Source organism: Diadema setosum, chromosome 2, assembly GCF_964275005.1.
Source record: "Diadema setosum chromosome 2, eeDiaSeto1, whole genome shotgun sequence".
In the NCBI taxonomy this organism is placed as follows: Eukaryota; Metazoa; Echinodermata; class Echinoidea; order Diadematoida; family Diadematidae; genus Diadema; species Diadema setosum.
Window position 1 is genome coordinate 35645610 of NC_092686.1, and position 24650 is coordinate 35670259.

At 37.5% G+C, this 24650-nt stretch overlaps 2 protein-coding genes across 2 annotated transcripts in view; one reads left to right on the forward strand and one right to left on the reverse strand.

Annotated features, from left to right (window-relative positions):
• The window catches only part of LOC140244540 (DCC-interacting protein 13-alpha-like), a gene marked incomplete at its 3' end in the record, with an annotated part of 30830 nt that extends 18108 nt beyond the window's left edge, over positions 1-12722 (reverse strand). The window contains exons 1-5 of the mRNA XM_072324169.1: positions 12515-12722; positions 7239-7337; positions 6381-6440; positions 2376-2447; positions 1147-1276 (exon numbers count right to left, since the gene is read on the reverse strand). Of these exons, the coding sequence (XP_072180270.1) occupies positions 1147-1276; positions 2376-2447; positions 6381-6440; positions 7239-7337; positions 12515-12568 (415 nt within the window). The remainder of the gene's footprint in view (positions 1-1146; positions 1277-2375; positions 2448-6380; positions 6441-7238; positions 7338-12514) is intronic.
• Positions 12723-13537: 815 nt separating this feature from the next.
• LOC140242194 (N-acylglucosamine 2-epimerase-like) lies at positions 13538-22648 on the forward strand. The gene is made up of 10 exons (XM_072321952.1): positions 13538-13653; positions 14171-14368; positions 15089-15164; positions 15990-16065; positions 17269-17438; positions 18147-18371; positions 19116-19197; positions 20090-20397; positions 21060-21147; positions 22333-22648. Exons 2-10 carry the CDS (start codon positions 14256-14258, stop codon positions 22398-22400), a joined length of 1206 nt encoding a protein of 401 aa, XP_072178053.1. The 5' UTR covers positions 13538-13653; positions 14171-14255; the 3' UTR covers positions 22401-22648.
• Positions 22649-24650: the final 2002 nt, after the last annotated feature.

Below are 24650 nucleotides of genomic sequence, written 5' to 3' on the forward strand. Positions count from 1 at the left end.
GAGGCAAGTCCATGTCTCTTTACATTTAGGACTAGAAGGTCTCTAACTATCATTTCAGAGGATTCTATTAAATTCCAAAGAACTGTGGAGCGTACTCTCTTCCTTTAATAGCACAACATTTTTGGCTGCATGTTTTTGGCTGCAAGTATTTGTGATGATTTGGGGAAGTGTTTTTTTTTTTTTTTTTATACATCTTGATTGAATTGGCACAGCAGTGTGCTTTTCAAACACTGGAACCAAAGGGGCACTGAGAATTTCTCCATTTGTGTAGAAATGGACCCAAACATTCTAACATTATACAGTCTTTACAACAACAAAAAAATGGCATCAAGAGAATTGACATAACTCTGGCAGTGTAAGCTACAAAAGTACCTATGTGATTGTAGGGTTCAAGGTCTGGAAGGGAGATAAAACTTAATTTCCAGCCATAGGACTAGCAGTAAAAAGTTTATTACAAATTGTACCTCTGCCAAGGGAGGAGGTTATGTTTTCATTACCATTGGTTTGTTAATTTGTTTGTCCGTGTGCAAAATAACTCAAAAGGCTGTGCATGGATTTGGATGAAACTTGCAGGAAAGGTTGAGAATGACACAAGGAACAGATGATTAAAATTTGGCAGTGTTCAAGAAATTTTTTATGGATTTTATGAAGGATTTTTGTTATTTTGGCAGGTAGGGTCAATGAACTTGGAGTTCAAGCTGCGCACTTTTGAGGTTTTTAAACACGCACTAAAGTGCATGCTCTAGTTTCTGTTAGGGCGAGGTGTGCGGCGCAGCTGAGGGTTGATGACGTAACAAAAGTCTTCTATACTGGGAAATGGGGCGATTTTCAGCATGCATACGTATGGGTGGAAATCGATGATCTCTATAGGAGAACAAGATCTTTGGTGGAAATTAATATACAACGTGTAGCTGCTTGGCAGAGGTCTGTGCTCTCAGAGTGCTTCTCTAGTTATGCATGCAAATACCAACATAAAGTCAAAATAGTTAACTTTGACCACCACAGGATCACTTCTTTTTTCTTTCTCTTTTTGAAAGTCAACCATTTTGCTGCTTCTTTACCATACAAAGTGAACACTGCAGCAAGCCATTTTCTTCCAACTTTCTTTTATTCTTTATTTTTTTTTTTTTTCAAAGCCAGGCTTACCTTGTTCATTGGCCTTATACAGGGCCTGCATGCTCATAATTTCAGCCAGGTCTCCGTTGACAAACCTGGACAGTGGCTGAAGCATTGTGTCTTCCAGTGAACTGGCCAAAGTTGTGTGCATGGTGCTGACCTGGATTTCAGAAGCCAACAAAGGAAATAAATTTCAGGTTGATTTACCTCAGTAGTTACAGGACCTGAAACACTTAGAATAATTGCATTCAGGATAGGGTCACATGTTACAGCTCAATCAATGTAAGTAAAACATTTACAGTTGTTCTCTGGGTTGGCAATATTATGTTTCCTTGAATAATCCAGACTGCATTTATTCCCAACTTTGTAATATGCCATGGAACTAATTAGGGTACTGAGATGTTCCAATGAGTATCCATTAATTCCCTCATATTCTACATCAGATTCTACTATTTTATAAAATGTATATTTAGATGATTAATTCTTGATATCAAAATATATCATTTTCATTAATGTTTATCTGTCTCTACATGAAAAGAATTGCATCGAAAATAGAAAGTCTACATGAAATTCAACGTGAAGTAAATATATCCAATGATATCACATCCTTGCAACAAAGGCCTTTTGGACCATCCATACGAGGCCTTAATTACTTATTACTAGGGCTCATATCATCACACAACATGACTTTCTTTGTATCGATTCACCTCTCAAAAATTTCAAGTTTGCTCTTTTGGTTGTTGTTATAATCTTTATTTTTGAAGTTGTGGAACTTCAAAGTATCTCCAGTTCTGGATGATTTATTCCTGACACTTTGAACTTAAAGGCATAATTTACCATTTGCTGATGAAATAAAAACCCAACATTAGTGCTTTAAAAATAGTTCTTAAATGTGAGTTAGGGATATAAACAACCACTGCAAAAATTTGAATCTGTATAATTGACGTTAAGTATTGTTAAATACACAAAATATGAACAATAGTTATAACAAAAATGTTTCCAGAGTAAACCGTCGACAGTTATGGTTTATTAAGAAAAATACTGATACCTCCTTATGTTTTAGGCTTTATTGCAAAAATTTGATATGGTAGGATGTTTTGTGATACAACAGACTTACACATATGCATCAAATATAATATCTTGAAAATGTTTTAAATCACTGCTCCAAAAGGTAAACAGGACCTTTAATACGTCTGAATTATAATGCATCTTGTGTATTATGTGAACAGAACTGCACTGGAACACGCCCAATATTTTACCTGATCGACATTGCCAGCAAATTGCCTGAGGGTGGAAACCAGGATACTGTCATCTCTTCCGAGCTCAAACCTCTGAACAAAAAAGAGAGAGATACAACCAAAGAATGACAAGAAGGCAGAGCATAACAGAAGACATTTCCCTTTACAAATGCTGACAATAGGAAAACACACTAATGTATTGAAAAGCATTTGTAATTGAGACATCATAAAGGATTGCCAGCTTGACAAGTCTTGACATAACAGGTGCAGAGTAAGACAGGTTCTATAAAAAGAATTTACTTGGAGACCTAAAATTCAAGAATCATATTTCTGACATACAATGTTCACACGGCATGTTTGAATGACAGTTGAATGCTAATTAAATAATAAATTAACCCTTTTTGCCCAAACAGTGTTAGTATTCTTTCAATTCAAAGGTGTAAATTTATTTAGATGTCAACACGTTTTAATGCTTCATTTTCCAAGTGTTTTGCAACATCAAATAACTAAGGAGTTTAACTTGAACCATCACAGCAGTAATGCATAATGGCCACAATATTGGCCAATACTCTATTGGCCATAATGAATATGACACCAGTGTTGTTGTGGCTACTATTGTAGTTGTTTGCAGAACTGGTCATTTGCATTTGTGTAATCATCAAATATTTGGTACAGATGGAGTTGTTTGTTCTTTTCATGTACTGTACAAGTGTAGCTTAATAATGCAAGACAACATAATGCCTATGTGTTTTTATTTTCCTCAAATTATAGTTTTTGAAATTGCAGGATTAAATGCATCAAACATGACATACATGTAAAAAGCATGAAACTGCTAAATAGAAAAGACATTTTTGAGAACAAGTCTAGGTTGAAAATTGATAATGGGGCATACTTCTAAACAAATCACTATATGGATGTATAAAGATGTGGATATAATACATGGAGAGATTTTCAATCACTAATCTTAGCCAGGCAATGACAGATGAAATATTGAAACCAATCATTACTGCACAATCATGACTGCTAGATATGTCATCTTGATAATTTTCTAAGCCTTTAAATATGGTATTTATAATTTACTAATAATCATAATAAGCAACCCAAAATGAATGTGAGCATTTGTACTCACTCTGAATCAAATATTATTCACGTACATCAAGGCTGCACACTAACTCATTTTTTTTTTTCTACTGGTCCAACCTGTCTGTCAGACCAGTCGGTACAAGTTTGTACCCAGTTTTTACTGGTCCATTCCTTAAAAAGTTACTGGTCCGACAGTGATCTTTACTGGTCTTGGACCATTGGATCAGTGCTAGTGTGCAGCATTGCCTACATGTAAAGGTTGTGGAAATGACTTTCTCACAAAGCTCCACATCACCATATGACAACAGAAGCTCATTAACATTGATAACAAAAACAAAGACAGAAGGGGGGGGGGGGGAAACAGGTGCAGATACAAGAAAACCATCCCCACCCTCATCCCCCCCCCTACCCCCCTGAGTGCTAGGCAACCACCCTATGATGACACAGCCAGACACACACTAGTCACCACAGCCTGCCTTGCCTGTGCAAATACTTCAATAAAAAACATCAATACATTCCTCTCTGCCGCACATTGCTCAACCTTCTCTGAAAAATCGACTGTGCTTCATGCACTGCGCGGCACATGCTGCATTACAACGTATAATGCCACTTTAGTGCTTTCCTTGCCAAGTGACAAATACAATTATCTCTGGAAATTAACTGTTTATGAAAATAGATTATCTAATTCTCCCTAATCCCTCTTGCGTGACCATGGCCTTCCTGTACGTTGGACAGAGGGCAGTGTTACACCCAAATGGACGGCTACCGGACAAGAAGGTCAAATGGTGAATTAATTGCTAATAAAAATGCTCTGCCAGTTGCAACTATACCTTGTACACTACAGTTGTATCATGTGCCTGGGCATGTAAAGGATTATGGTTGCATCCATAAGGTAGTATTAGAACTTGGAAAATTTTACAATCTTTTAATATGGCTGTCACTTTTTTCCATGTAATGTCATGAGCTACACCATCAAATAATATCTTTAGGAAATGCTACGTGTATGTCTGTGGATGAAATGGAAGTATTCCTGGTACCGGTAATCTTATGACTTTATGACAAGAAATCATTTCATATGTTGACACTTAGAACCTAATCTAAGACATCATTGTCTAACTACAAAAATATCATTTTTATGTGATATACTAGGTTTTATTACATACTTTTATACAAAACAGCGAAAAAAAAAGGAGTGGAATGCTCATCTCATTACAAATTGATGCATTAAAAACACTCTAAAAAGATGAGAATATTCTAGTACAACTGCAAATTAGAGAAAATTGGACACAGGGCTATAAATCAGGCAGCTTTTTAATACATTCTTGAGAAACTGCAGTAAGCAGCTAAATTTCACTGAAAAATCTCACAAATTCTAGCGATTCTCTTAATCTCTGCTTCCCATTTGGGGTGTAAATAAACCTATTATCAATTACAACGGCATCCTATCTACCCAGGTTCATTTCAGCTCCTTTCAAACCCTGGTACGACATAGATACACTGGGCCTCATTTCACTCAGCACATAAATAGCAACAGCTCCATTCCTTGCAGAAGATACACTTTGACAAAGTCTGCAGGCACAGTTTAAAGCGATCACACACTTTCCTTCAAATTCCCAGTTTATATCTCCTACAGTTTCACTTCGTCAAAGGATCTATAGTAGACATTATACCTTAAATATATAACAGAGACGGGATACTTGATAACAACAAAGGAAGTATATACTACTTAAAAATGTAGCAACCACACTATATTACAGCTACAACTATTTCCACTTCATAAATCTGTGTTTCATACTTTCTTATATTTTTTCCCTGCACAAATTCTTCAGCTACAGTGTGACATATTTTTCATTTTCACATGATGGGTGACGACAAACTGTATGTCTAGTAGACCTTCATTTAACACAACTACGAAATCACAGCAAAAATGTGTGTGATTGTTGGTGATTTTCAACAAACATCACAGAGATTTAACTGCCAGTCAGTGCATATCCACTCATCTAAGGAGCCATAATCCCACAAAGGGTTTCTATCACTCCCTGTGCATCTGGCTAATCCCCCGTGTGACTACTGCATTCTTTACAGAACACACTTTCATACCCATGTGGTCTGAGATTAGGCCACAAATGAGACTAGACACTGTCTTTACACTGCACCAGTTGACATAATGACAAAGGTGAGACAGAATATACATTTACTCAATTGCGCATAGGGTAAAAAAAAAAGATAAGATTTTAAGAATTCAACAAAATGAAAATGGAGGTTACTACACACTGAAGATCAAGTAAAACACAAACACAAACATACACACACACACACACACACAAACACACACACACACACAAAGGAAAAACAGAAAATACAACCAAGGCCTACAAGGAATCATATATTTCTAGATTCAAACACTAATATCTCAATATCTTAAAGAAAGGAAATGTGATATGATTTTCTTTTCTTTTTTCTTTACTTTATATGATGATAGACAGAACACCTTTACTCCCTGGCAATGAGCAGTACTTATTTCCTAGGTATATGCCGTTGTGATTTTCTATTACTACTTTTATAATTATTGGTTTTGGATGGGTTTTGTATGTGTGTGTGTGTGTGTGTGTGTGTGTGTGTGTGTGTGTGTGTGTGTGTGTTTTGCAATGTATAAAGTTAATCCCTACAATTCTTCACCAGTCCCAACTCTCCTTCACTCTGATGGATGTAAATGATAAACCATTGCACAGCAATGGGTAATATTTTTCTCTTTGCAAGAATGTGATGTGAAGTGTGCAGTACTTTGGCACTGAAAAGTACCTTGAATCGACTTATTGTAACCGTTATATCTACAGGTATATCCAAAAGAAGCTATACAACAATGATTGGGAGTTCCGCCCTGTTGCCAATAATCAAAGCTGAATGCAAGTCTCATGTGGAAATATATCACACATCACTTACCCAATTTTCAAACTCTCCAAGTTTCTCTGAAAGAGATTGTGTAGCTTTTGTCAGTGCATTCTGTAAAAGAAATAATGGTCAGAAACACATTCAATGATTACAAATGATCACAAATTTGCCACATAACAACATGTATTGCATTCACGTCTAAACTGATATTTAAGTACATTGCTTATAAAAAAATAATCAGGCCATCCCTCAATTCTCAATTACTCACAGAGCCAATCAATCAATCCATCTGTCTTGAACATATCTAACCTATTATATGAGTTTAAATGTGATGCAGTTATGGATTTTTGTAGTCTTGCCATACAGAAAAATAAAAGAAATACACTTTAAAATGGAAGTAAAAAAAGCACCAAGGTAACAAACCTGTATTGGAGGAGAACCTCATTTTTGACATTACTGTATGTGCACTCTGTTCCATAAATCCTTTTATAATGCCCTTGGTATGTGACATGCTCAATAGTCTTGATGTTGGTGAATCATGGGGCATTCTGTTCACTCTTTCTCTCTTTCTTGGAGGAGGCTGGCAAGTTAGGCATGGACTTAGCATCAACTGGTGGACATTACATTGTACATCAATATCTTAAACAAAGCTTTGATTTGAAAAATGGCTGTCATAGAGCGGTGATAATTCCTTTTCCTTAATTTTCCTGTATCATTCATGTTCTATACAAGTTTGACATTTTCGAACAACATACAAGGCATTTGAATGGGTAAGAATTTCATAAAAGTGCAATGATTATTAGGGTGGCATTTACAAAGGACCATTTCTAACAATTTTGTTGTGTGTTCATTATTACCACAAACTTGTTTCATCTTATTGAACAGTACTCGGACCTTTGCAAAGCTTACCTCACAGTCAACAACATTCTTGCAGACTTCTAGAAGACTCTGCATGTACTTGTTAAGCTGGAGAGCATCTGTTTCAAAAATATTCAGCAGAGATCTTGCCTGAAAAAAAAAAACAAAAACAAACAAACAAACAAATATTGAAACAGAAATAACAGGTAAGCGTGGTGGTTGTCCATATTATATATTTGAGAAGAAATTCAATACATAATTCTTTCCCTGGTGCTGTGTACAGGCTATTACCTGTAAATGATATTCCATCCTTTTGCAACTTTTGTGTTTTACTACACACATTTCTTTATTTCTTCATTCCACTTCTTCCACTGTCTTTTCTTTTCACTGCATTCTCTGCAGTACATACTATCATCTACCCCATCACAGATGATGTTGCCAGCGTAAATTAATATACTGGGTACAGTGTAGATCCATAATCTCAATGAAAAGTGACAAGTGTCCCTTCATCTATTCAATAGCATACATATGTACAAACGGTATCAAAACACAAGCACCACTGGTTATAGGCTTACACTATATAAACAATATTTACTCTGGAATGTGTCTTTTCCATGAAGTCCAAGACACAAACTACATGAATGTACAAGTACCAGTTCCTGACAGTATACAGCAAACAACATTAAAGCAGGTGTTCATAGTAAAGCTCAATTCTAACCTCAAACATGGTCAAACACCTGACCAAGACAACATGTACTTTACCCCAAGTACTTAAAGAACTGACCCACAACTTTCCCCTATTCCAACTATTTTTGGTGACCCTTACCGGCAAAGAATCATATGATGTTGTAGCCTGTATATTACACAGGTATACATGTAAGCATACAATTGTAGCTTGGGTATTAAAGGCTTAATTTACCATTTGCAGAAAAAAAAAAAAAAAAATCCCAGCATTAGTGCTTTAAAATACATGTACTTCTGAAATGTGAGTTAGGGCTAGAAACAACCACTGTAAAAATTTGAATCCGTACAAATGATGTTAAGTATTGTTAAATACACAAAATGTGAACAATAGTTTTAATAAAAATGTTTCCAGACTAAACCATCTACAGTTACGGTTTATTGAGAAAAATACTGATATCTTCTTATATTTTAGGTTATATTGCAAAAAAAAAAAATATATATATATGGTAGGATGTTTTGTGATACAACAGACCTACACATGCATTAAATGTGATATCTTGAACATTTTTTAAATCACTATTCCCAAAGGTAAACAGGACCTTTAAGCTCCAACATTGTAACTTAATTAATATTGCAGGTCTGTCTCATGTATGGGATAGCTGTGGTTCAATATTCAGCAGGATGCACCGAACTACTGCATTTAAAATCATTCTTATCCTATGTCCTTCACATGGGGCATCAAAACGATGTTCTAGTTGTGGGGGATACAACGCTATTATTCTGATACTAAACTTTATACTAAAATACCACTACATTGTATACATCTCCTGCTACTGTAAGCAGAGTATTAACTAACCAGAAATGATTATTTTAATGATTATTGATACCTCCTACCAATGCTTCCCTCAGACTGGCTATAGAATGAAAACAGCTCTGCTCAAAAAGAGCAAAAGCTGACTGTTACCGCAGCTTCCAGTCTGAACAGCATTTACTGGGCAGTATTAACAGGCCCAAGTTTGCTGGTTTAGTAGACCCCTGTTAACTGCACTTGTACAGTGATACATCATTAATAGCCTGGAATAATTATTCCTCTTTGTCTAACGTATGGTGTCCGGAACCATAAGGGGAAGAATTATTCAGCTTTGGGACAATCTACAACTTTATACCAATTATATACTCTTGAGGCTATCAGAGCACACTTCCCATGCACCCATCATGTATTAAAATCATGCTTTCCTGAAGTACAATATAAAGAATTCAGTCAAAACAAATGTCAGATTTGATGGAATTCAAAGGCAAAACATACTCCTCAGAAGGGCTCAAAAGTAATCTTCCACCTTTTGGGATTTGACATGACAAAAGGGTCTAGTCTACCACAAAACTTAAATCAGGGTTCGAAATTGGCGATGGTCCACTGGCCATTGGCCACCCAAAATCACGTCGGACTAGCTAAAAATCGTAAAATTCTGAAGTCACTAGTCCGTCTGGCTAGCCAAAATATTGCTACAGTGTCAAAATTGATTCTAAGTAGTCCGCCTGGCTAGTTAAAAAAAAAGTTACTTGCGACCCCTGTAAATATGGCTGATCATGCGAGTTGCCAGAATAATGTGTTGTTTTGGAGTAATTTGATTACAAGTGTAAAATAATTTTAATCTTATAAACATGACTTCTACTCCTGAAGCACCTTTCCTGTTCAGTAGTTGGTAGGGAGAATAACCACAAATGTAGGCCTACTTGTACGTGATAATCAAATCATGATCTACATACCATTGTAGTAGATCTTATTGAATAGCATTAACAAGCTGCACTCTTGCACAATGAATACTGCTATGGAATATATTGTAATGACGTAATTGTAAAGTGTTATCACTGTGTTGATTCAAACATTTCTTATACATAACTTTCCATATCAGAGCAACAATTGGCAGTTTCCGCAGTCCTATGGGAACTATGTTCTACCTGTAAATCTACAAAATTTACATGGAACACAGATGTACTATAGGTCCTACATGTATGCAGACAATTGTAGTACTGTTTAGTAAACAAAAAAATCGGTCTGTCCAGAGAAGTTTCATAAAATTTTTTGATTTTTACAAGACAGAAGCCTGTGATGGACACCGCTGTGGGGGAAATGCTCAATCACTGTCCATATCAGATGGACATATGAAGGGTGAGGTATCTCACCCTCCTTGTTTACTCATGTCTAATTCACAGTCCTAGATTGGCAAATTGAACTGAATTGAATTTAATTGAATGTTTTATTGTCCACAATGCGAATGTGGAAATGTGCCTTACACCAGCATTACATACAAGAGATACACATTTATAACAAAATTGTTCAAAGAACAACATACGTAGCGTGTCATATGACCAAAAAAAAAGAAATCAAACAAAAATATTTTGCAATGATTGTTGCAGAAAATGAAAATAGTAACCATAATATTTACATCTTAAACATACATCTCATTTAAATTAGTGCTTTAAATAAATTCCATAATCATACAATGTTATAATTATCATCATTGAAAATTCAGCATTCACACAATTCTTCCTCTTCTAATCAACATCTTCATCTTCTGCATTATTCTCCTTTGTCTGCAACTCATTGTTCATCTTCATCCTCTCTATATATCTAAATGAACATACATCTTAACCAATACATAATTTGTACATTATAATTACTAGAAAAGCACTCTGAGAGCGCAGACCTCTGCCAAGCAGCTACTTTCCACCGGTGATCTTGCTCTTCCCAAAGAGATTTTTCTCCTCTCCACCACTGGGGAAAATCTCTTCGGGCTCTTCCATAGAGATCAGTGATTTCCACACCCATAGGTATACATGCTGAAAAATCGCCTGATTTCCTAATTCAGAAGCCTATGATTACGTCATAAACCCCGCAGCTGCGCGGCGCACCTCGCCCTAGCAGAAACTAGAGCACGCACTTTAGTGCGCAGCTTCAACTCCCAAGTTCATTGACCCTACGTGTCAAAAATATCAAACATCCTTCATAAATTCCCCCAAAATTCTCGGATCACTGCCAAAATCTAATCGTTACTTGTGTCATTCTCAACCTTTCCTGCAAGTTTCATCCAAATCCGTACAAAACTTTTTTGAGTTATTTTGCACAAGGACAAACAAACAAAAAAACAAACACACAAACCAACGGTAACGAAAACATAACCTCCCCCTTGGCGGAGGTAATAATTTTAGAACACAAAACAATAGATATCAATTATTCATTCTTCAACATACATTGTAGAATTCTCTGTTGACATAACCAAAAAAAAAAAAAATTAAACACAATAATTTAATAAAAACCATCACAACACAGTAAGGTACAACATTGTCCACAAGCAAGCTAACCTCACCTATTCATTCATGAACATAGAATTCCCTGATGGTACTTACAAAGTAAAAATAAAATAAACAACTTCTAATAAATACAGTGGACTCACCAGCTGTTTGACATATTAAAAATTTGGGTGGAATTTTCATGGAAAAAGACAAAGCTACCAGCTTGTAGGCATTATTGTTCGTTGGTGATAACTGATCACTGGTGAATACAACCATTATAGGCAATCCCATTGTTTCTGTGCTACGGCAGCATCGCATATCAGAGCCTTCAATCTGTATAGGAAAGGGATTCCATGAAGACAAAGATATAAGATAGTCTCTATAGATAGAACATATCCCTGGCTATAAAATACAGACTGATCTTTCAGTCTCAAATTTACTGTTAGTATGCCATTAGACTGCTGGTGAAAATGTCAAAAAGTGTGTTGTGAAAGCGACAGAAAAAATAACAAACTTTATTCTTTAGGAAATATAATAATGCTGCACGCCTAAAAACAAGAACTCTACATTTTGTTTGATTTTTTAATTTTTTATTTTTTGGTTTGGACATTGGTGTGAAGCCAGATGGCCGGTTTATATGCTAGCATTTTTGCAAGTCAAACTCATACATGGAATGGACGGACCTCCTGTGGCTGGGTGCTATGTATAATAATGTGCTGTGCGAGCTGTGCGTGGTTGGCAGTGTGGGGCATGCATGAATGCGAGCAAAGACTAATAAATCTCTAATGATATAATAATGATATAAAGCAAGCCGCCCATGATTCAACCATAATATAATGGCATCCAATTAAAATGCGACTGCCTGCTACATAGTTAGTAGATCTAAAGCCTAAACGAATATTTGCTATGCGTTTGCGTGTGGTCAAATTTTGGCACGGGAGGTCTCAAATTAGTCTCAAACCTTGGCACTTTATAGTTTTGCTTCCAATATTTAATAACTGTCTCACTCTCAGAGAATATCATTGTGTGTGTATCTGTCAATGCAATGCAACAATGCTAAGCAGCTTCATCAGATGAAATCTGCAGACAGACAGAGATAAGAGACATTACAATTGGTCTGTGCTGTGCATTGACAACTGCAGCTGCACTCCCGCTCCCAGTTAAGCAGTTCCAGCTGACAAATGTTTCAATACATGGGCCTACAACAAGTAGGATGCACCAACACTCTTTAAATTCTTCTAACAACACATCACACTAGCAAGGAACACTTCAGTCAAGGCAAAACAACAGTTGTAAACAACCCCGATTAATTTTACACTACCTGGCTGGTATCGTTGACTGTCACTCACCTGAGGGGAGTCATCTTGGGCGTCTTCTAAGCGAAGAAGCTGAATTCCCGGCATTTTTGTCCCCTTCGATCCACTATCTTCCAAATAGTGAGATAATTGTAATAGTCTAAACACTGAGACGCAACGTCAACCCTGTGAGTGTCATTCATCAGCGGCCACTCCTCCCTGCCTTACCGATCCGATGGCTTCATCAACGAACACCACCGCGACAAGTTAGTTAGTGTAGGGCCTAGAACAAACAAGCGGATCCGACTGCATGTGAAGTGAATTCCAGAACTCAACACCATATGACATTCCCCTGAGTTTTGTTTGTGTGGTTGTATACACTGCCTTCGTGTAATGTAGTGCACTTGAGACGGTATGGCACTCACGTACATTTACTGGGTGTGTACGTGTGTGGGTATGTTCGTGTAATAAAGCGCTCACTAAAAAGTTCGTTCCTACACTATCTCCTACCACATTACTTGTGTAATCAGTGTAATCGATGATACGACTCGGGTAGTTGGGTTCCGGTATCAGGTGCAAGCGCAAGCGCTCGCAGTGTAGATAGATCTAGGCTAGAGCGAGATAGAGTCAGGTCTTTTTTCGGTACACCATGTACCTGTATGGGATCCGAAGGAGGAGTTAGGGATCGGGCAGGTCATGCAAGGTCAACCGTATTTGCATTTTCGGGAAAACAATTCCCGACTACCGAGTTGTCGCTGCGTGTAAAATTGTATGCGTGGCATGAGGTGAAGAGCAGTTACGAACAGTCAGTCGTACACTCTCCAACGAAAAATTTTACTCTTTAACAGTTACTCAAGTACATTGTCCAAGGACGAAAAATACCTCTCGAAACAGTGAATCAATACTACTGCATTGCACTGGTTGATGCGATCTGCTCCCGCTCCCGAGGTCCCACCTTCGAAGCGCGCGATCTACAGGGCATGCAGGGCCGGCCAGGCTGCCAGGTCAGGCCAGGGCTGTGATGCACGCACCGTCCACGACGTTCTCACTATCACTGACCATTGCCATTGCTCACTGAGGAGAGCTCGCCTCGAGAGATTGCTAGTGGCGTTCGATCGTTTAAATATATTGCTAATTTTGCCATTTTTGCCAACAAGTAACTTCGGCGGTTAATTTCGAGACGTCTGTTCCTTGTAAGTAAGTTTTCTACCACGGTAGTTTTATATAATGAGTCATGTCTCTGCATGGCTGTAGAATCTTGTCGTGTGGTAGAAATTAATCTAGCTAACGACATACCGTACGTTAGATCTACATGTAAATTTACATGTAATTCGTTATAATTGAATGATGTCAAGTCCGGGACCATAGTTTCTAATAGACATGATCTATCAAACAAAAACAAAATATCAATTGTGCCTCGTGCACTTGACTTTGCAAGAAATATGCATAAGTTTGTAGTGAATTTTCAATTTCATGTGCATTTTAATTTCACAAATCTTCGCTCTCGCAAAATTGATGAAATTAAAATGCATGTGAACATTTCTGGTTTTGCAGCAACATTAGACCATAAATTGTGATATACTATGAAGTGATAAAGTAACAGTGGTTATGATGCAAAATCTATCGACAATCAATTCTTAGATTGTTGTATGGTAGTCACCTTTTCAGATCTCGCTGTCCTTTTCATGCTCATCCCATGTTCCAAATTAGCACCACTCGTCACAGAGGGGGTGCCTGACTACCTGATTTGAGTTGCCATTGCCCTTTGACCTGTCATACCACTGCACTGGACACCATGACAAGCGAGGCAGTAGCTGACCAACTGGCACACTACCTAGAGAAGTGCGAGTCCGAGCTGGTCAGAGTGATGGATTTCTGGCTGAAGCATTCCCATGATGAAGAGTTCGGGTGAGTGTGCTTTCAACCCTTGGGACGTGGGCTGAAGGTTCGAAGGAGGGCACCAGCAGCTCAGTCTAGTATGAGTATTGCATCTGTGCTCACCCACCCCCCCCCCCCCCCCCCCATAAAAAAGAGACATTTTCAATTTGTCATACAGGTCTGTCATTGTTAACCCATTTGTAGTATTTTGTTACCTTTTTTTGCGATTTTGTTCCAGTTGAATAATGTTATTGTGTCTTGAAACCACAACATCTCATGGTCAATGTCGTAGATAAGACCAGAGTCTTTATGTTGCAATAAATGCTGTGTAATTCAGCTAGTGTTGGCATTTCTTTCACATGAATGGAATTGGAGATTTGTTCAGATCCCTGTGACTACTGATCAGTGTTTAAAAATGAAGCATTTGTCATTGTTTAACAGTTGTTGTTGTTGTTTGGTTGTTGTTGTTTTTTTGGGGGGAGGGATTTTATGGCATGCTATATCTCACTTCAGAGATACCTGTTTTGATCTGGTATCCAATTTTGAAGTTTATTTCAATCTTTGACCTTACAGCCAACCCCATTTGACTTTCAACAATGGCATCTCTCTAAATGCAATAAGTTCAAAGTATTATAGATTATGAAGACATGTAATGTCATCACATCAAGAAATAAGTATCTTCTTCCTTTCCTTTTATCCAAAGTCTAAGTAACAATTCACTGCCCCCTTTTCAATGTTTTATTTGCACAGCGGCTTCTTCGTTTGCCTGGGACAAGATGGAAAGGTATACGATGAAACGAAGTATTGCTGGCTTCAGGGAAGACAAGTAAGTTCTTTCAGACCTGTAAAGAGTCACTTTATGCAAAGAGGTGGGGATGGATATTTATGAAATAATCAGGGATGGTTTAGAAATCAGCTAGCTCAAAACCCACAAATAGTTTTAAAATATTTTTTACTTTTCTACATAGTTTAAAAGAATGAGTTCTGTAAGCTTTAAAATGATATGTGACTAGTTAAAATTGGACTATCCTAACCCATTCATAAAGTGATTGAAATATGGGAGAATAAGGAGGTGCAGTTTCATAGAGAGGGAAGAAAAGAGGATTTAATGATTGGATCACTCAGGCATGCTGTGTAGAAGTATCATTGAAAACATATTGTATTTCCCAGTGAGAGCAACACCTGTCTAAAAAGATATGATCTCAGATTTCAATTTTGTTTTAAGCCACCCCTTTTGACAGTAAGTAGAGAAAAGATTATTCTCCCAGGAAAGAGAAACATTAACAATTTGAGTCAATCAACCCAAATGACATTGTGACCCAGTACAGGGAATCCCAGTCTGTGACTTTCTGAGGGTTTTGTGCTGGGGCTTCACAAATTACAAAATTTTAGTGGCGGTCTTGATCACTGGCTGGATGCAGGGAGTATTTAGATTGATTTTGTATCATTGCACAATCGAGGGGGCAGTTCATAGAGAACCTTTGATGGGCAGACTGTATGAAATCACTGTGCCATTGTAGAACATGGGACCGCATTTCCGAGATTAGCAAATGAACCACCTCATCAAGAAGAGTGTGAGCATTAGCCATTCCTGCTCTGACATCTAAAAAGAATTAGTACAATATTTCATCAACTGATTTGTCATCTGCAGGTATGGACATACTCAAAGATGTACAACAGTATTCCCAGATACCACACAGATCAAGTCTTGAATGCTGCAAAAAAGGGTAAGTACTGGCAGGATTGTATTCAATCATTATGAAATTAGAGTCTCTGACTTAGTTAAAAGGGTGAAGTTTCCCCCCCCCCCCCCTTTCTGTATCACAAAGATATTAATCATTGTCAGGGGAAACTCTATGTAGTGTATTCAATTATTTATAATCTTATTTGTTTTTGTGTCTCAACACATCATATCAGCGATATGAGAAGTCATTCAAGAATGCAATGCACTCTTAAGCCAGACAGAATTTCTCTCTCTCTCTATGCTCCTACTTGGACTGACATTTATTTCTGTGTAATTGCAGTAAAGATAGCGTTTGACTGGAGCAAATGTTTGTTAGTGAAGGTAGTTGGTTATTTTTTTCTTGCGTGTCATTTTCCTGTTCCCTGTATCCTGTTGTGGTACAAGGATATCCCGTCTTCCTCTGCTGCGCTCTCTCCCTCTCTCACTGTCTCTGTCTCTCTTCTTTGCCCTCTTCCCTTATCTGATCATTCTACACTTTCTCTTTCAACGTTTAAAGGGGAATTTACATTGAAAGACGTGCATTCAGTAAATGCAGAAATAGTAGAACACTTTCATGAAGTTTCAGAAAAATCAGACAGTCCATTCAAAAGTTAGGAATTTCCAAATGTTTATCAAATTCTTCTGCCATCATTGCTGAAAGGATGCAATGAGTTATGATAATCACAGTAGTGGAACAATAAAAAGGAAATCTCAGAAGAGTTCCACAAAATTGCATTTTTTTTTTTTTTTTGGGGGGGGGGGAGGGGGGGAAGTACACTTTCCCTCAACTTATTATTGACATATGAATGGCATTATGATATCCAATGCCTTTTGAAGGAGGAAAGTCACATGCTATTTCATTATGCCTGGCAGTAGGAATGCAATTCCTTTTAAAATATAGATATCATCAGGTAAAATTTTCTTTTTATATCTTAATCATTTTCATGCTCATGTGCATTACCACCCATACCATTCATATCATCGTGTATGAGCATTTGATGCTATTTTCCCTCTCTCTCTCTCTCTCTCTCTCTTTCTTTCTTAATCTGTCTATCTATTTCTATCTCTGTCTTTTGTTCATAAATATGTTCACATACAATGAATATGTTATAAATTGTCAGGATATAAAAATATAGTATCGTATGCCCTGGATTTGATGTTACATGAAGTGATTTAGCCTGTCTTGCATGTATGTTTTGCTGATAAGGTGGTGAGTTTCTCATGGAGCATGTCAAGAATCCGGCAAACAACAAGTGCCACTTTGCTGTGACCAGGTCGGGGGAGCCCATCAAGATCCAGAGGACGATATTCAGCGAGTGCTTCTACACTATCGCCATGGCAGAGTTGGCCAGAGCCACGGGGGAGACAAAATACAAGGTTTGGATCAGCAGCTAAGACCTGTTAGAATTTAGATGTAATGACGGTAATAAAAAAAGTCTTTTAGTTGCTCTCCTCATGATGGTAATGGTAGTGGTGTTAGAGTGATAGTTGGCAATATTGTTGATGTTATTTGGATGATGGTTGTGGTTTTAGAGGTATTATTGTCATGATTACATTAACGCTGTCTATGAAGAAATAATGACTGTTATGGACCTGACTTGTGGTAATCACAATGTCCTCCTGATCCATAAAAGCCTTGACATCATGTGTTTACAAAATTGAGCTCTGTGTAAACAGGCGAGTGTGAGGAATCTTTAATAGGCAAATAGTGTTTTATGCTCTTGGACCCTGTTGCTTTGCAACTTGGTACAGCAGACAAATGCTTCAATCTTCTTTGATGGACAACAAAAGTGCATTCACTTTTCAAGTGGCGATGGTTAGTAGTCAGTTTAAGATCTCGCCGTTAAGGCAATAGTTTTTAGAGGAGACTATAGTCTTTAATTAATCGATAGTCAATACTTTGTTTGGGATAACAATGCCCCTTCTCACACGGATGAAATATGGATGGATAATGCTTTTACCCAAGGACTTTGCTAAGAACTTTTGCAACAATAAGTTTTGCTATTTGTTACTATTGTATCCAGAGAGGCAGCTGTTTACAGTGTTCCTCCACTTTTTCCATCTTTCCTTCCTCCTTGCCTTCAGACAGAGGCAGTGGCCATGATGGACCAGCTCCAACACTGGGTGATGGTGGACGACTCGGCGTTGGGGCGCCCTCAGCTGGCGGGGTCGCCACCCGTCAACTCTCTGGCCGTGGCCATGATCTTCATCATCCTCGTGGAAGAGCTGGCTCACGACGACGACGCCCTCCGGGCAAAGTACGCCCCCCTGGAGGAATGGAGCTTAAAACAGTCAATGCAGCATATACAGGCATGTACCTGGACACACCTTACTCACTTCTTTTCTTCTTCTTTTTTTCCCCACATATAGCTCTGATAGGGATGACTTCCTAGATCTACAATTTTGTTCTTGACAGTCTTGGTAAATAAGCTTGTGATTTATGTCTTCTCATGAGATGGTATTTGCTGAATTATAATCCTTGCATAATCTACTGTGGATCAGCCCAAATCTTGTCAAAAAGAGATCTGCAATTGAAGTGGAAATTATACAGATTACCGTAGCTGTGCTTTTAGTTTCTTTGTGAACGAAATGTCCTTAATGCAAAAATATTCATTCTGCTTCTGATACTTGTCATAATCTTTTTTTTTTTTTAATTCAAATTCCTCACCTGATTTTATTTCCATCAGTAGATGGCAAACTTGTTGCAGTTCTGTTTCGAGAAATTCAAATCTTCCCTGAGAACTATGGTATTGTACTGACTGCTTGGGTTTCCTTGCCTGCAAAAAAAAATAATAAATAAATGAATTAAGAAAAAAAACATAAAATGAAGACATAACTTATTTTCCATCATCCATCACAATTAAACTGACTTATTCTATGAATCATCCAATGGCACCACATTATGCAACAGGCTTATATGTTTTAACAACTGCCAAATTGTTTGAAAATAAGAGTTTTAATTACAAGGGGTCTGCTCAAGTAATCTTTTATTAAGAGAGATGTTTTGCTTTTGTGTGTGTTTTTCTTAACTTTTTTTTAAACTTATTTCTTCAGAGGAATGGCAAAGCTGTGCTGGAAATTGTCAGCGCTGATGGAAAAGAATTACCAGGTTGTCAAGGACGACTTATGAATCCAGGTAAATAGCTGCACAGTAGATTCTTCTGTCTGAAGCCTTGCTTATGTTTTTCATTGTCAAGTGGAAAAATGGGCCATCGTAAAAGAGAGATGAATATGCTCTGTGTACTGTATGCACTGAATATTTCGCAAAGTTTTTATTTGTGCAAATTTCACGAGTTGGGTGCTATTCGGGAATTTGAAGACACGCAAAAATATTGACTCTAATACCAATATGCATGCATTTATGAAAGTCCTGATTCGTGAAAAATGAGACTCACTAAATATATGGTGTCTACAGTATATGAGCACAAACAGCAGAATAATATAAATCTATGTGGTCAGTTCATGAGGATGTTGTAAGTTACCTTAATAGATTCTTTGTACATTGCTATTATCTATTTTGTAAGTATTCTTTATAAAGTGTGAGGTGTTGAATGTGAACATCATGCCAGTTTGGTTTTTTTTTTGTGTGTTTTTTTTTAAGGAATTGACTACCGAAAAGATTGACTAAAATTATCTGATATCTATTTCTCATTTTTGTAAGTATGTATCTCTCAGAAAATGCAGTATTATGCATTTATGAAGGAACAACACTAAGATGGAGGACATTTCTTAATAAATTGGGGTCACTCTTTGACTAATCGGCTCATTTTATTCCTCAATCTCCTTATTTCTAAAGAAATGTGACAAATGCATGTTTACTCATGACTATTTCTCAAATTGCAAATTTATAAGTCAAAACAGTCCTAGATACTTTTGTTACTATGAAAACAGTTTTGTTCAATCAAAATATTTGACTCTCAGCATACATTGCCTGTGTGATGTTAATGTAAGGATATGATGTAATACTCAAAATACCATCTTCTTGTACAATATATCTGTCGTATTCATAGTTTGAAAATTGCTCGCAGGTCATGCAATCGAGACAGGCTGGTTCCTGCTGCAGTACGCCAAGAGACACGACCGACGCGACCTCTATGACACGATCATCCAGGGCTTCATCATCGACCCCTTCCAGACCGGCTGGGACAAGGAGCACGGAGGCATCTTCTACTTCTTGGACGCAGACGGCTTGTCGCCCACGCAGCTGGAATGGGACATGAAATTGTGGTGGCCCCACTGCGAGGCCCTCATAGCATTCATGATGGTCTACCGCGAGACCAGAGAAGAGAGGTACCTGGACTTCTTCAAGCAAGTGTGGGACTATACCTTCAAACATGTGAGATAATCAAACACGCTCACTCTATCCCTTCTTCATTTACCCATCAGGGGTTCTGTGACTCCTTGCAGTGCCCCTGGTGACTTTAAAAGCACTTCAGTATGATATCACTATGTTCTAAAATCTCTTCTTATGTTACATTCTATTGTCATGTGTGCTCAGAGTTGATTTAGAGTTAAACCAAGTTTTAAAAATCCAGTAGGGCCATCGAAAAGGAACTTTTACCGTTACTGGTTTTGTTGAAAATAATCACCTAGTTTGAATACCTGGCATTAGATGGTAATCAAAGGAATACAAAGTCAACAGTTTATTTTCATCGGAACTATTTGAATTGTACTTCACTTCAAGGATAGTGTATGCATTGTAAAATTCTAAAGCAATCATGGGTTGTAATGCAAAAAGAAGTCAAGAAGCATTACCACAATTTCTTGTTGGATGTTCATCTCCTTCATAGCAGAATTGAATTTAGTTCGTGAAAAACATGATGTGATGTGAAAATCGCAACATTTTATCATTGCTTTAATTGTTTTGCATGATTTTACCACAATTTTTGGAGAACTCAAAGCACTAACTGTGTCTATCAAAGCAGGGTTTAAATTCTGATAAAGTGGGCCCTTCTCAGTGACCAATCAACCTCTTTTTGTACCTTTTACTGCTAATAGTTTGTTGACCCCAAACATGGTGAGTGGTTTGGCTATCTGACGCAGGAAGGCAGAGTCAAGCAGAACTTCAAAGGAGGTCCTTTCAAAGGTGGGTTGAGGAAAGTGTGGAGAGCTTTATTTGCTCTATTCCATTAATTTTCTGTTTGATATGAAAATATGTGTTGTCCAAGTAGTTTGTTTTGTTTTTGTTTTTGTTTTTTGTTTTTTTGTTGTTTTTTTTAATACAAAAATGATTGCTTCTAACAATTGCAACCTCTGGCCATAAACCATCAAAGTTACCCATCCATTGATATGCAGTTATGGAACTGTCTGGAGCTTCGTCACCAATATCTTAAGTGTACCCACCAGCTCCAAAGGGGGAAATGAGAATCTAAAGTTGTCATGGCCATGTTTTTGCTCTTTATGAACAGGATGGAGCTAGGTATTTCTTACCATGGTTTACTCCATGGTTTATGCAACCTAGCTGTTTGTCCTTGAACCACCCACAGTCACATGGTTAAAAAAATCATTGAATCGCCAGTGGTTGCACTTGTGAGCATGTGTGTTTGTGTATGTGTAGGTGAAAGAGGGAGAGTGTAAAATATGTTTGGGGATCTTGGGCTGGTTCGTATCATTTTTGTATCAACCTTCTTTACACTGTAATCTCAGAGACTCCAACCCTAAGCACCTTGTGATCGGGAGATTCTCCCGCCTGAAACCCCTAACAAACCGGAGACTCCAACTTGATGTGCGCAAGGGCACATCACGAGCACGAAGTTCCTTGCGGTCTAGGGTTCTAGATGCTCTCTCGTGCTATGTAAGGCTTATTTTGCAACATACAATGAAATTAAGTAAGAAATCATTTCAAACGGGAGAAATTAAATCTCAAGCGGGAGAACGGGAGATTCTGCAAAAATGGCCTTTCGGCGGGAGATTTCCCGTCGAAAGCGGGAGAGTTGGAGTCTCTGTAATCTCTGAACTAATCATATGTCTTTCCCCATACAAAATTGTGTGAAGTGTATTGCTTGCTACACTGAATAGATATCAACAGTGCCCCCCCCCCCCCCCAAAAAAAAAAAAAAAAAAAAAATGCTGCTAAAGGGTTAGTATTGTAATGTATGGAGAACTGTAGAATTCTGTTCATGTGAATTAGTGGTTAAATGATGAAATATTTGCAAATTGAAAAAAATAAAAGAATGCTGTCTCTCTCTCTCTCTCTCTCTCTCTCTCTCTCTCTCTCTCTCTCAGATTGCAAATGAAATAATGTGTTCCAATTGCATGTGTCCTCTTACAGGCTGTTTCCACGTTCCTCGATGCCTTTTGATGTGTGCTGAGATCATCCGGGAGATTTTGGAGCAGTGACTTTAGTATACTTCACACAAGTGTGCATACATGGGACCAGGAAAAATCTACCAGCTTGTGCAAATGTGGACCTACATGAAGAATTCGTGAAAAGTAACATTAGAAAGAGAAAACAAAAATCAGGACCTTTATTAGTGTTGACCTGCGCAATTTGTTGATTTAGGCAATGTTGACACGAGGAAGGTTTACTGTTCTAACATGATGGCCAATGCTTATCGGGGAAATAGATCTTTTAATTACACAGTCACTTTAAGAGGAGAGATTTATATTTCTTATTTTTACTGTAACTGACAAGCTATGAAGTAGTTTTCATAGTTTTTTGTGTCACTTTTGAGAAAACAATGAATGATAATTTGCCATTCATGAACATTTTGTGATTTAATTTTTGATCATTTTTGTGCAGTTAAGAACATTTGTGTACTTCTTAGAAATTGCATTCTAATCTACTCTTAATCATGGACTAAATGTATCAAGGTATTCTAAGTTTCGTCAGATTGATTATTAAATGAGGCGAACCACAATGTGCACTGTCATTTTATGATTTGTTTTGTGTGTTTTGCCCTTAGTCCAGTTGCAATTGTTACAACAGCAGCAACAACAACTAATCCCAAGTTGATACGTTGTTTTGACATGTTCCTAATTACACATGCAAATATTTTTCAGCCTAGGTAGAAAGTATGAATTTTAAAGACCTTAAATGTGAGAGTGAATTTGGCATGGCTAAACCCTAATTCTGTGTGGATATATATACACCTGCAGATAGTCTGAATGTACACATATCTCATGGAAATATGTGGCTAGTGTGAGTTGTATTTTCACATCTTGTATTTTGTGACTTAAGATGTCACTGAGACGTGGCATTGGTAGAACTCTGTAAGTTCAGGCAATATTTTTGAATATTAGATCATGAGGCTGGGATGTTCGTAACATTAATGAGCAGCACTATGCAACCATGAGTACTACATTTGTGCGATGTTGCTAAAAATATTTGACACTTACTGTATTGTTCAAACAATTATAATGAAATCATGTCATCCCCATCTGAAGTGCACTCTGTTCTGTACTTAAAGTCTGGCAAAGGCTGGGCAGATTTCAAGGAAGGATCAGTAACAAAAATTTTCTCATTTGAAGAGAATTTATCGTTCGAAATAGTCTTTCTGTACCTTTACCATACCAAGATATTTTTGTTTGGCAGTTTGTAATTTAGTCCTGTGCTGTGCATAGAGTATGGTTACAATTGTCCATTGCATTACATTTTGTGTACAGGGTTGATGTAACATGTAGGTAAGATTGCAACTCGTCATTCTCTTACAGGGTATGTGGTACTTTCTTTCAGAGAGGGGGTAGAGAGATATGTATAGTTAGTAATAACACCACTAGTTGTGAGTGGTGTAAGTGGCAAACTTCACTTGAGACTTTCAAGCTCTTTATGAATTGGTGGAAAAGCGACATATCAGTAAGTATGTTTGTTCATTTTTTTTCTTCTACATATTTTTATAGACAAGGGAAACTATAGGTGTAGTTAACTCTTTATGTGCCATGGTGGAAACCCCCTGTGTGCCACATTATTCTTAGACACCAACGTAGTTATGCTTTGAGAAAATATTCTGTTTTTCATATCTCTTTAACTTCTTTAGATTTCTGTTAAGCTGCATATGTAGTGAGCAGAGTTGTAGAGAAAATGCCAAGCTTTGCTTTGATGGAAATTGCATGACAAATCATTGATTGTTTTTCTTTGAAATGACCAATAGCTACGTTACTGTAAAGGCATGACTTTTGCACACAAAACAGTGGCAGAAGCTTAGAATTTACACGCAAATATATTAGGGATAGTCAATCACCACATAAAATGCAAGCTATATGTGATATGAACAGAAGTGCATGAAAAGCTTTCACTGTACTGTCGCATTTGGCGATTTATCGATCAGTTTGGGCGGGTTTGTGGGTTTGAGCAGAATATGCGAAGTTGGTACGCCGTCGACTGAGTCGGACGTGCGAACGTGGCACATAAAGAGTTAAAAGAAGAAGCTAAAAACCACGGCATTTACATTGTTATATCAGGTTTCTCACTATATCAGGGTACAAAAACAAAGTAATATAAAGAGTTGAGACCTGCACAATCACCTTGTTATATATGAGGGTTTTGTTGTATCGGACCTCTTCCCTGATGAGGTTCCACTTTAATAGATGCTAATCTTTACCATACGTGCGTCAAGCCATTCCGTGGTGGGTTAACTTTGTGGGTTGGTG

Bases quoted from the DNA above. Each gene is read 5' to 3' on its own strand.
- LOC140242194 (XM_072321952.1), top strand. From the start codon at position 14,256: ATGACAAGCGAGGCAGTAGCTGACCAACTGGCACACTACCTAGAGAAG. The intron at 16,066-17,268 runs GTAAGTACTGGC...TTTGCTGATAAG, and splicing joins CTTGAATGCTGCAAAAAAGG to GTGGTGAGTTTCTCATGGAG. The intron at 21,148-22,332 runs GTGGGTTGAGGA...GTCCTCTTACAG, and splicing joins CAAAGGAGGTCCTTTCAAAG to GCTGTTTCCACGTTCCTCGA.